This window comes from Lepisma saccharinum, chromosome 28 (assembly GCF_977018435.1).
Source record: "Lepisma saccharinum chromosome 28, izLepSacc3.1, whole genome shotgun sequence".
NCBI lineage: Eukaryota > Metazoa > Arthropoda > Insecta > Zygentoma > Lepismatidae > Lepisma > Lepisma saccharinum.
Genome location: NC_139256.1, coordinates 43436244 through 43450017, shown reverse-complemented (window position 1 = coordinate 43450017; position 13774 = coordinate 43436244). Strand labels below are relative to the sequence as shown.

Genomic DNA, 13774 nt, shown 5'->3' with positions numbered 1-13774 from the left:
GGCGCCTAGATGCTTACCAGTGCAGTGTCTCCTGCGTCTCCTGAAAGGGACCGTTCGGATGAACGCCTCTACTGCCACGATTCGTGTCTGAACCGGCCAACGTTCCATGTCAGATTAATTGCGAAACTTGCAGCTGCCTAAGCGTGGGAAACATTTGCGCATGCGCACCTTCATTCCGACAGGGTTGCCAACTCAAATTGGTAGATACAATACGCGCCACCCTATATTTTAGAAACTTTAAAATATTCACTATCTATTTGCCACGAAATACGTTCAATGACTTCTGTAAAAAATCAGATTTTCTTTCTTGTAACCATTACAGAAAGATGTGTTTGTAATAATGATTTTTCAATTTCACACAATTGATTCATTAATTTCATATATTTTACTTCACTTTTCTGCAAAGAGACGGATATTGGGTTCAATACGCGGTGGAGGCATATAGTGGTTCAGATCTCACTTTACATTGTAGTTCCAGTCCCAATTAGCCTTAAAGTGCACTTAAAAAACACTTCAAAAGCTATTCTGCCACTTTTGGCTAATCGGCAACAAAAGGATGAATGATGTTATGATCAAATCGATGAAAACTCACAAAATATCCCCTTTCCCAAGCAGAGATTCGAACCCTGGATCCCTGGTGACGTCCCTGTGCTAACCATAACCACTCCGCCACGGAAATCGGCCATTTCATACAAAATAACAATAATGTATTTTTTCCTAGAATTGTAGGTTGTTGCTAAATTATTAATTACCGAAAATTTACCATAAGCGTATACAGTGAGGCAACGTTTTGGCACGCGCAGCTTAAGACCCCCCATCGCCTTCCTTGGAATTGAATTGAAGAGGTAATCCTCGAGAGAACAGCCGCTGAAAACGATTCCCAAAAAGTGGTTTCGTGGGAACCAACTCGTTTCAGATTCTTATCTCTTTTGTCGCTCTCCTCTTTAAAAAAAACTGTCCGTTTTGTGAAGGAGGTGGTGAAAATCACGATTGCGTGTTCCACTAATATTAACCCTCTACCCCTTTCGTTCCTCCTCATTAGCTTTATCTGATTGGATCTGCCCTCACGCAGGTTGGGTTCCATCTTCCGCGTCAGCCATTTAATCTACGCGAGGCCTCTTACTCTTAGAAGTCCGTCCAGGGGACGGTGGTCGGTTTGCTTATGCTCGAGTTTTCCCAAGGCAAGGACGCTTTTTGGCAAGCTGTCTTTCATCACATTAAACGCGCTTTGATGGGTTTTCTTGGTAATGCAGTAGCCACAGATGGCGGAATAATTAACAAACCCAGGGGCTTCTAGGTTCAACTCCCTATCTCTGTGAACTAAGTTGAAAAAAATAGCGCAAATTCACCCAGGAGTCGTGCTGGTGCAGTAGGTAGGTGATTTAAGGACGCAATTGTCACTATACAGCGATTTTCAGAATGATTTGAACTATAAAAGCACGTTCTATGAGCAATACAACACAATCACCGATCAAATATCCCGTGAAATACCATCGAAAACATCTTTAAGTTTTTTTCCTTCTGAACGGTCCCAGTGGTTCTAAATTCTGCCGCCAGATGCCAGGCTGACCAGTCGCAAAATGGCTGTCAGTGGTGAGGTGAAAGCATTTTGCGAGAGTAGGTGTTCAACGTCACTTTCATACACGAGTTCATAAAGATCCATCAGCAAAGAACTCTATCGCATTAGCACTGCGGTGCAAACCATTGAAGAGAACATGCTGAATTGTGTCTGTGCAGTGGCGGCGATTCGGTTCCAAAACTGGAGGTGCAAAATAACAGTTCTTTCGCTTGGTACATAAGGTTTAGCATAGCGCAAGGGCAAAAGTGGTAAAAAGTGGGGGACAACTGCCCTCTCGCCCCCCCCCCCCCCGTAATCGCTGCCACTGCATTATTGTATTGACGTGTGCAGAGTAACGAAGGGTGCTCACATTGAGCATTTGTGAGTTAACTTCCCGATAACCACTGGCTCTTAAATTGATTGATTGATTGATTTGGTGTTTTAAGTCCACTTTATGCACAGTAAGGCTAATCGGGACTGGGCCTACAGTTTAAAGTGGGATCTGTACCACTATGTGCCTCCACCAGGTATCGACCCGGGACCCCTTGATTACAAGGCGACGACGCTACCACACTGGCTCTTAAACTTGGACATTTACATTACATATTGTGTGAAATTGTATCTTATTGTGACCATTTATGAACACAATTTAACGAGTCTAAATCATCTTGAAACGCTGTATAAAGCATCTATGGATTTCACCAGCACGGGGAACTTTACCATTACTTCAATTCTCATAATACCTTTGAATGATTTCACGTAGTTTTTCTAATTAGATTGTTGAATAGCTATTATGAATTATTTGTATTAATAATTAATTAACCAGACGTAAATATGTATATCTTACTGTGTCGCCTCTTTTTCAACACTTTCCATCTAGAAACCAAACAGTGTGTGTGTGTCTGTTTGGGGGATTAAACAAATGCTGAAAAATGAAATTGTTGCTACGTTAACAATATATCTATTGCAAAATAAATAACATCTAGATAATATTCTATAAACATTTAATAACTTATTAATAAGTTTACACATATTTCTGAGAGATAAAGCTGAAACTTAACATAAAGAGGAAAAAATACTATAGTCCACGCGTTTACTTCGTTAACGTTCAAGAACTAAAGAAAGCTGCCGCCACGAACGTGGGCGTGTTGTTCTCGTCCAATCACATACAACCTTCAGCCAATGGGCGCAGCTCTCATTCTGCTAGTCTACTCCACGTGGAGTCTGTCACATGACTGCGGATACGCTGTTGCCGTACTTTGCAACTTCAATGCGGAGACCGTGGGAAGGTTCTTGTGCGCTGAGGGACAAGGTGGCGTAGAGTAGATGTGTGGCAACACTGTACGTTCAATGTGATTGTTGCGGCTGGTGGGCGAGCTCCGTGGACTTCAAAGCCAGCCGGTCGTTAACGTAGCTAGCGCGTCGACTATACCAATCACATTTATACGCAGTTATCAGTTAAACGTTTGTACATAGTTTTTTTTGATGAATTTTTTTTGTTCTCTCCACTTCAACCATTTTGGAGAAAAACCAAACATACACGGTGAAATTAGAGCGCTATTTTGGAGTGCCGGGAACATATTTCGGGATGACATCAATGACATGCAGGATGTCCCCTGAAAAAGGACTTGTTGCACACACGTGATTGCTACATGTCTATAGTTTTAATGAGATATAGTTAGGTCTACATGGACTCGAACCAAAGTCAAACTGTATATGTCGACCCAGGGATACAGTTACCTTATTCAATATAATTCATGTTGTTGCCGCTATGAGAAATTCAACGGCTAAAAAGTCTTTCAGTTTATCTGCGGAAATGAACCAAGGTTGACCATTGTATGGCGAGTCCAGAGTTTGATTACCTGCGTCACATTTCTCATTCTATATGCTCTCAATTTCAATACGAATAAGTACACCCAATTTTTTTAACTGTTACGCAGAAAATTTGCGTCAAAAGAATGGGACCTGAATAAACGAAATGTGCCCCATTAGGGATAAAAGACTACAAGGCGATAGCTTTAACCAACATGGTATTGAGACGGTCTTGTTTTCCACAAAGATATCATTATTTCATATCATATGGATGTGAAATATGGTCACTTATACCCTGTCCCACCTAACTGTGGAGCAAGGCCGCGCATAGCGTCAGAGAAGCAAGGGAAATCTATTGGCCAGAGAGAAGGCTGGTAACTTCAGTCGCTTTCCCGCACTCCACGCAATTCCGTTCCTCTCACGTGTTCCTTGGTGGAGCCGTCTCGCTTCACTACTTGCGCAGTTTTCGTTTGCCTGCTCCACAGTTAGCTGGGACAGAGTATAGGCTAAAATAGAATCATAACTTGAAAATAAAATTCTTAGATTAGAGAAGATAGTGAAGAATACTGAATAGTTAAAACAAGAAGATGGTAATGGATGGGAAAATAATACCTGAACTAAAGCACAGGAAAGGAATTCTTCCTTGGACGTCACGTGCGGTGTAAGGGGTGATGCTTCCAAAATGGTACACCCAATCGCCAACCTCACTTCCACGTAGTACACCCTGCACTGCATTTTGCAGACTAACGAGGCTCAGTATAATCTTCGTATGAAAGTGTTTGTGTTGTCTTTATATGAGGTAAGTGCCTTTTTACAGCCTCAGCTTTCAACCAAGGTAAGAATATTTTAATCCTCAGAAACGTGTTTTATTTTTGTTATGATAAGGGGCTGGACCCCGTATAGTATAGCCTAAGTGTTGACGTACCCAAAATTTTAAATTTAAAAAATCTGACGTGGCGTGGATTTATTAGTATTAACTTTCCTCTTGTAGTGAATGGAGCAAAGCAGCAGACTTCGAAACAACAACAAATAAACAAATGCGAATACAAACATAACCGCCGATGTTAAAGATTCATGGCCTGATAAATCGGCAAGCACCATTTTACTCCACTTGTAAATGGTGTTACAACTAATAACACGTCTTTCTATTTAACAAATGCTTGTTTACGACCGCAATTTCAAACATTAGATCCCATCATATGCAGGGTTATCTCAATACAAAGCGACAGTTACAAAAGCTATCCTGTCTCTTGTAAAGGTCGTCACATATCACTCGGTCCCATTGAACTGGCGAACGAATTTTATTCACTCCCTTACGCACGTGCGTGCAGATGAATGGAGAGGGAGATTCGACCCAATAAAATGCAATTCACTCCTTGTTAACAGAACAACGAAACACGCTCGCACTGTATTAACAGTCTGGACCTGATGCGAATGCATATAAACCGTTGCAGGAGCATATCTGGGACACATCTCGCATAAGGTCAGGGAACAAAAGATGCAACCCCTCCTCCCCTCAGTCGACACACAAAAGAGCGCATGCAAGCGAAATTTTTCCCCGTCGCTATTTCGGAACGAACGTCCAGACCTTCGATAATTTATCCTCTTCCGTTATCGAGAAATTGTTGCGCAAATTAGCTAATTAATTTACATCGCAGCGATACAAATTGGCAGGAGCAAGCCCGGCGTTAATGAAGCCCTCCTGGGAGGGCGCTCGAACGAGGTCACCAGATAAAATAAGGAATTAAGAGGCCTTGAACAAACGCCCTTTTTGCATCCTACGCCAAGGCTTATACGGATATACTACACCGACGCAAATTTAAGCACAATTCCAGGTTTTAAAGATAACATCTCTGAAGTTTATAGAAAATCATTAAAATATCAGATTCAAAATTTAAATCTAAATTATGCCATGGAGAAGAAGAGGTGAGATTTGCAGGCCCGTAAAGTTATCTAACTCAAACTCATAAATTTAACAGATATGCACTTGTTTTGTGCTTTACCTAGCTTTTCTGTCACTTTTGGCTAAACGCGACGACGAGGATGAGTGATGAAGAGACCCAGAAATAATACGTCCAGATCTCGACTCGAACCTGGAAACTTTGGTGGCGAGACCGAAAGGCGATTCTTAACGCTTTGGCTGCTCCGTATGTGTAAAATTCGATTTAAGCAAGAGGCATTTGTAGAATGTGCTATGAATTCTTGGGTTGAAAAATATTCCTCGTTTTGGCAAATGAGACACTTCCAATTATGACTTTGCACCAACCAGAAGAGTTCCACTGATTGAAGCATGCAGTTCCCGCTCTATGGACCACCAGCACAATTGGCGGACGACGTTGAGAGCTATTGGAATCTCAGTTGCGAAGTAACGCTGAGCCTTACTTGGTAATCTTGACATGCGCAATTCTGTCTGTGTGTTATCAAACGAGAAATCAATTTTGCTCCTGATATATATATATATCTTGAATTTTGTGATTTTGAATATTGGATTATTACTGCGCAGGAAACCATGTGCTTACAGCAGGTTTGGCAGAATGTGATGCATCCGACCCTCATTGTTTCAACTGCGAACAGCGTTGGGCTCCTGAGACACAAAGTAAACAATGTCTACAGAACACAATTGAACCCATCGCTTTTTCACGGCTTTCTAGCTGCCAATTGAAATGCCAGCAGTATAACTTAGAAGATCTATAACAAATATAAGTTTTCTCTACTATAAACTGTAGGCCCAGTTGCGATTAGCACCGTGCCTAAAGTGGACTTTAAAACTTAACTCTAAGCCCGACCCTGTGGCCGAGTGGTTAGCACATCGCGCTGCGACGCCAAGGGTCCCGGTTTGAATCCCAGTCGGGTATGGTTGTTTGTGAATGTCCATTCATCAATTTCATCATTTCATCACTCATCCCCATCTTCGCAAATTAGCCAAGAGGCACAAAACGCGAAGTAAAATAAACTAAATCAATCAATCAAAACTTAACTCTATGGAACAACAAAACAACAACACTACAGGAGTCAGTGCTTTGTTTTTTAACTTGCTTGAGTACAGTATATTTTATCGTGTTGAACAAAAACTATGCTACGTCAATAATACGAACCACTGCTGGCAGACTCATGAACTCGCAACGGAAAGTTCCAGGTTCCAGCCCTGGATTGGAGATGGGTCTTTGTAAATTAACAGGCAAACTGTTAACGGTAGAATGTTAGAAAATTTTACTGTAACTTCAAACAGTGCACTGACCCGCATATTCACTTCTCTCCGACTGTCTTATTGACAAAATAGTCTATTTTGAGGCGAAGGACGAAAATTTAAAAAGTCCATAAGGTTCGACACTGTACTCATACATACGGATGAACTTTGGAAGGGGTAAACAAAAATAAAAATAATAATGTCCCTTTTCCTCAGGAGGCAGCATTTTTTTCTTAAATACAGGCTAAGAATCCAACCACGATAAAGCTACACATTTTGAAATGTAATCTTAGAACACTTAATTTATTAATTAATACAAGACTGAATTAAAATTTTAATTCTTGTTCCGGAGTGACCTTCCTAAAGAATGGTCACCGGTAACAGCATGAATAATTATGCAATATATTCAACGTAACGCAACCTTTCGCAATCGTTGCCCCGCACCACGTAACGTAACCTTATTGATGCGTTGGGATCGAACTAGAGACCCTGAATTGTTTCCTGGTTGGCGTAGCTATTCATCATTCATCTTCCAGATGGTTTATCACTCGCTTGGCCTAAAGTATGATGTGCGAGAGGTTGCACTCGAGAAGAATGGCAAGAATTGACATTGTACAATAAATGGGTTTATACTCTCCACGACTGAATCAATATGGTTGTAATTGGGAAGAGGACTCTCGTCCGGATGTAGGTAATTTCCACAGATCGTTCTCTCAATTGTCACATATCTGACCCCCTGTCACAATCCACTCTCCTCACACCCTTGCGCTATTCATCCCTGATCCTGTCACAATCCCGTTCACTCTCCAACTGTCCTCTACCCGAAACACAACCGTCTCTCAAGTCAGTAACCTAACGTTTGCGTAATTACTTATTAAGCATTCCTTTCTCTGCTTCCTGCTATGATAATAGCAGACTTGTCACTTTTACCCGCCTTGGGTACGATACGCTTATATATAATCGACTCTACCGTATCGTTGCAGATTTTAAAATTCAGCTAGGAACAGTGCAAAAATGTATAATGACATTTTGTTATTCTGATTTAATAATGCACGTGATATAGCAACGCACAAATATAAAAAAAACACACACACATACTGTACTCGTTAGTTTAAAAAAAGTAATGGAAATTTCCATAAGTGTGGTAAAAAAAATTAAAATTCAGGCGCCCTGTATTTGTCTACCCCTGGACTTATATACTGTTACTTGTAAGAGTAGTGCAATTTCTACAGCAAAATCTAGGAACATTGCCGCAATATGAAACAATGGCATGGAAAATGGAATTCGTGTTGTACAGTACAGCAGCGGTCGTTACAAAAAATCCTAACGATGCAGGCAATCAATTTCCCAGAAGAAGAAAATGCCCTTTCCATTAGTCTAATGCACAATCTGAATGTGGAGACACGCAGTGCCAAGGCTGAGGGAGAGGGTCTTCGTTATAAGCTGTTTGCCTCGTCTTAAAAATCCGTCTATCAGTATTTGCACTGCAGACCCTATTGTGCGACGAACAATGCTTCATCTTAAGCAATCCGTCAGGCACTTCATCAATCATCGACGCCCTCGCGGTTCAATCGACGGGATTCAAGGCGCTGGACAGGCGGGGGGAACGCGCTGACTGTTCAATCTCTCCCGCGCCTTATTTTCAAACATACTTGCTACTTTAGGGCTGTTGGGGTGGAAGTAAGATAGGGAAGGGTAATTAATCAAACAATTCTTAATCTTGCGTAATATTTAATGCAACTCCTTCAATGTTTGTTATTTTAATTACATTTTGTCTACATTATAAATTCCCCCTCCAGAACACTTCATGGGGTTGTGCGCAAATTTCTCGCAATACAGAGATTACAGGGTGTCCCAAAAGTCACACACAATTCGCCGAATGGAAAAGCTGACTGTTTCTTTCTTTTGTTGGCTGGATGGATACCATATTTCCGGAACACTGAATTGGTTGCAGAGGAGCCGTTGATGTGAGTTTGAGTATTAAGTTCACTTTATGCACATATTGGCTAATCGGGACTATATATACAGTTTAAAGTGAGACCCGAACCACTATACCCTGTCCCAGCTAACTGTAGAGCAGAGCCGCGCATATCGGCAGAGGAGGAGGAGGAAAATGGAGTGGTGAAATCGCAGCGTTGCCAACCGTACGGTCCAGACATAGTCCGTACGCTAAAAGAACGGCTTGTCAAAATTTGCACTTTCTGTTTTATCCCTAAAACTTTCCAAAGAAATTCTAAAATCATGCGTACGGCGGTGGAGGCACAAATGGTTCGGATCCCACTTTAAACTGTACGTCCAGTCCCGATTAGCCTTACTATGCATAAAATGGACTTAAAACAACAAATCAAGCAAACCAAGCATACGGAGCTTGAGACAAAAATACGGTCCGTTTGCCATGCGTACGGTATTATCGTTTTCAAAAGTTTGCAACACTGACAGATCGAAGGAGGAAATCGGGTAATTCCCGTCGCCCATTACACAATCCAGTTTCTCTCACTGTTCATTGGCGGAGCCGTCTCGCGTCACTACTTGCCCAGAGACTGGTTCTCGTTCGCCTGGTCTACAGTTAGCTGGTACGGAGTTTATGTGCCTCCACCGGGTATTGAACATGGAATCCCTTGATTACACTGCAACGAAGTTATCATCGAGGAGGGCACGAATGTCACGGCATACCCCAGATAATGTTCCATGTGTGATTGCGCTTGCAGACCTGTGTGGACCTCGACGGAAGGCATATTGGACAAATACTGTAATCTGGCCCTTGTTGCGAGACATTTCGGATACCCTGTATACTCTGGCCAGCTAACTGACAGTAACGGTACAGACTTTATTTTTTGACGTTTTGCTTACATTCCTCAACTTACACAGTGAATAAAACCGAGTAAATGAGGTAATCTGCGATGTGGGTCTTTGTAACTTCAGTTTTGCTTATTGTATGAGTCAAAGTCAGGTTACACAGGAAGATTCAACAAGAAGGTGCCCCTCCTCATTACTGGTTAATCGTCCGTGAATGGTTGAAGTTTCCTGGTGCGTGGATCGATCCCGTTGAGTGGCCACCGTGGTCTCCAGACCTGTCACCAATGGATTTTTACCTTTGGGGTCATTTAAAGGCGCTCGTCTACTCAGTTAAGATTCAGAACATCCAGCATCTGAAGGAACGAATTGTATAATATGCAGACATGCAAAAGATTCTGGAGAACTGGAAACGTCGCGTGTCCAAGTGCATTGATGTTCAAGGTGCACACATTGAAGACATACTATAAATCCATATGTAACCTGACTTTTGATTCACCCTGCATATTCAGAAAACATGCAATCTGAATCTGAAGAAACTTCCTCACAAGACATTTAGGGGAGAAAAGGTCACACTTTCGGACACAATATGTTAAACAATAAAGTTTGTCGCAAAAATGAATTACAAAGTACATAATCCTTTGAAACTGCAGTTTAAGCGACAAAATACAATAACTTTAGAGGCTCAAATTTACACAAAGCAATTTACACTTTACACTCTAAAAAACATACAACTATGTTGCTGCTGAAAATGGTAGCAGCAGGAAACTCTTTTTGGTGAGAATGCGGAATGTTTAGTGTCTTGGCACACCATCTGCTGTCACGTATGGAGGCATTTAACACTCAAGTAGGTGTTGTGTAAGACCAATTAGTGTTAAACCACTGTTGGTGGCAACTGCAGAGCATTTCGCGCGAGTGCCAAATAGTTCGCACGGACGACGCTAGATAGCGTACGGAATTGAGAGCTTCTTCGCTCGAGCGAAAAATGCCCGAAGAGGCAAAACGAGCGGTATGCACATCGAAGCCCAGTAGTGTAACCGTAATTTGATTGTGGTAGTGGGCCCTCAAAAATGGATCGTGAAGTGACACGCAGTGAAATTAAAACTTTAGTAAACATAGTCACCATCTCCAGAGATATATGGAAATGAAATAGATGATTATGGGCTGAAACTACCAGTGTAGACATTTTACAGGTATGTGTCTACAATTATTGTCACGTTAAAATGATATTCCATTATATACGGTCGAGGGTGGGAGTCTGGAATGAGTATAAGCAAGCGAAAGTGGTTCCATACAGTACTCTAGTGGTAATTGAGTTGCATATCTTAGAGTGCAGTGCAGACTAAAGCGCGCGGAGAAACGCGACAAACAGAACTTCTGAGCAGAGCAGTGGAAGAGCTTATTGCGTCCAGAGGTAAAAAAAATTCTCCTTCTCTTCACAGAACCTGATTCACCTACTTAGCGGTAAATATACACAAAAAACTAGTAAAGCACGCTTAGAGTGAAAGCATTCTGAAATATAGTAGCTACTGAAACCACTGTATTACTGAATGAGACACTTTGAGCTAATTTATTCGCCAGTTTGTACTTTTTCTCCTCTTCGCTTGTGTTTCTTCTCCACCATCATTCTGTTAAGAGCTGATCCTATTATCCTCCGGCCATCATTCTTCTTAATTTACCACCTTCGGAGCAATTAGAGGTGTTAGCCCGTTTCTCTCAGCGAGGCGCTGTAATGGCATGCAGCTAATTGGTTCGTAATTATATTTTATGTCAATGAGAACTGCGCACGAGTTAAAACTCCATTAAGCCTTGTTTCCATGATTATGAAAAACTAAATATGCTGACCAAGGCAGTAATTTATTTTATTAAAAACATAAACTAACGTAACGTTTCAACCTTCTAGCAAGGTCTTCTTCAGACTCTGTATCAAGTACAAAAGTAACCAGATACAACAAGAAGGGTAATATATATACACAAACATTACTCCCTCCAGACTATTTAGAAAGTTGTTTGGAACTTTCTAGCAGATGACTTTCACTTTCCAACTTTACTTTCACCTAAAAGGCTAAACACAATTACTTCCATATAGAATGTGGTTGGACTTTTTAATCTCACGCTCTTTTCCCTTCATTTTTCTTCCTTCTCCTCTCCTCTTTTTCTCTTGTCCTTTCCACTCTTTCCAACATCTTCTTCCATTCTTTGTTTAACTTCAGTCCCCCATTCCAGTTCATTGTGTCTTCTTCGCCTTTCTTCTCTATTTCCTTGGCTTCCTTCCATTTTCTCACTAGCATTCTCTTCTCCCTTCCTATTTGCTTAGCCTCATCCCACTCTATGTCATGTCCTGTTTCTCTCGTGTGTTTAAATATTGCATTTCTCTCTCTCTTAAGTCGTACATCATCCCTATGTTGTTTCAACCTGTCTTTCAGCCTTTTCTTCGTTTCCCCTATGTACACACTCTGACATTCTTTACATTTTACTTCGTAGATAATCCCTTCTTCTTCCTCTTCTCTGTTTTCCTTTTTCTTGTTAGCATTCCTCGCTATTCCTAAGATGCTTCTCCCTCCCTTCCTGTAAGTTTTAATTTTTTTGAAGGTTTGGAATAAGGAGTATGGGGAAGACCACAGAAAAGATATGCAAAGTGCTTAGGAAAGCAGGAATTAAAACTTACAGGAAGGGAGGGAGAAGCATCTTAGGAATAGCGAGGAATGCTAACAAGAAAAAGGAAAACAGAGAAGAGGAAGAAGAAGGGATTATCTACGAAGTAAAATGTAAAGAATGTCAGAGTGTGTACATAGGGAAAACGAAGAAAAGGCTGAAAGACAGGTTGAAACAACATAGGGATGATGTACGACTTAAGAGAGAGAGAAATGCAATATTTAAACACACGAGAGAAACAGGACATGACATAGAGTGGGATGAGGCTAAGCAGATAGGAAGGGAGAAGAGAATGCTAGTGAGAGAATGGAAGGAAGCCAAGGAAATAGAGAAGAAAGGCGAAGAAGACACAATGAACTGGAATGGGGGACTGAAGTTAAACAAAGAATGGAAGAAGATGTTGGAAAGAGTGGAAAGGACAAGAGAAAAAGAGGAGAGGAGAAGGAAGAAAAATGAAGGGAAAAGAGCGTGAGATTAAAAAGTCCAACCACATTCTATATGGAAGTAATTGTGTTTAGCCTTTTAGGTGAAAGTAAAGTTGGAAAGTGAAAGTCATCTGCTAGAAAGTTCCAAACAACTTCCTAAATAGTCTGGAGGGAGTAATGTTTGTGTATATATATTACCCTTCTTGTTGTATCTGGTTACTTTTGTACTTGATACAGAGTCTGAAGAAGACCTTGCTAGAAGGTTGAAACGTTACGTTAGTTTATGTTTTTAATAAAATAAATTACTGCCTTGGTCAGCATATTTAGTTTTTGCACGAGTTAAGCCATTATATCCTTTCTTCAAATATAAGTGTATTAGTTTTGTTTGTTTTTATTGTGTTTTGCTTGTCTTACAGTTTATTTTCATCGTTACAGAAGTAGTATTAACAGTTCTATTTACATGCAAAAATGGGGATAATACAGAGTGTCCGAAAAGTCACGCAACCCGGTGATTACGACCGTATAACGGAATAGCGAAACGGAATGAGAAGAAACGCTTTCTGCCAAGAGAATGCCCTGGATATTGGGAAAATTTAGAGAGACAAACATATGTAAGAACATGCATGTTTTAATAACAAATAAGCAAAGTGTTGCCAAAAGCGGAAAAAAATTATTTGCAAATCGTGTATATTGATGCACAGAACTCACTGAGGTAAATTATTGCAACATTTCACAATACCAACGAACAATTTGGATGGCCATCTAATGAATTTGACAGAAAAAGAACTTTGACGAAGTTTCAAAAACATTGCACAAGGAAATAAATAGGCTGTTCCAAAAATCGATGTTTTCACAATATTACGAGGGACATTGGCAACACTGTTGCTGTCACGTGTCACTAACAGACGTGTTTCACCTCAGGCTATCACACTAGGGCACTTTTAACGACAAAGGAGAAAGTTGGTTATTCTCGAACATATGCAATAAATTACATACACCTTGCAACCCTGAAATGTGGGTACAGAAGAAAGTGTATCAATTGTTATGTTTTCTGTGCCTTAGGTTGTTGCTGTTTGCCGCGAACGGCATTCCAGATTGTGTCTACTTATGCTGACGTCGTGTGTGTGTTTTTAAAATGCCATATTCTACACAGGAAAGAGTGTTTATTGTTGAAGAATATATCCGAACATCGTCATATTCTTGCGTAAGAGAAGCATTTAGGGATACCCACATTTCAGGGTTGCAAGGTGTATGTAATTTATTGCATATGTTCGAGAATAACCAACTTTCTCCTTTGTCGTTAAAAGTGCCCTGGTGTGATAGCCTGAGGTGAAACACGTCTGT

The 13774-nt window shown here is 40.8% G+C and overlaps 1 protein-coding gene across 1 annotated transcript in view; it reads right to left on the bottom strand.

Annotated features, from left to right (window-relative positions):
* Fas2 (neural cell adhesion molecule fasciclin 2) overlaps positions 1–108 on the bottom strand; it is a 125640-nt gene extending 125532 nt beyond the window's left edge. Inside the window, exon 1 of the mRNA XM_083114003.1 lies at positions 18–108. Within this exon, the coding sequence (XP_082970129.1) occupies positions 18–108 (91 nt within the window). The remainder of the gene's footprint in view (positions 1–17) is intronic.
* Between the last annotated feature and the right edge of the window lie 13666 nt (positions 109–13774).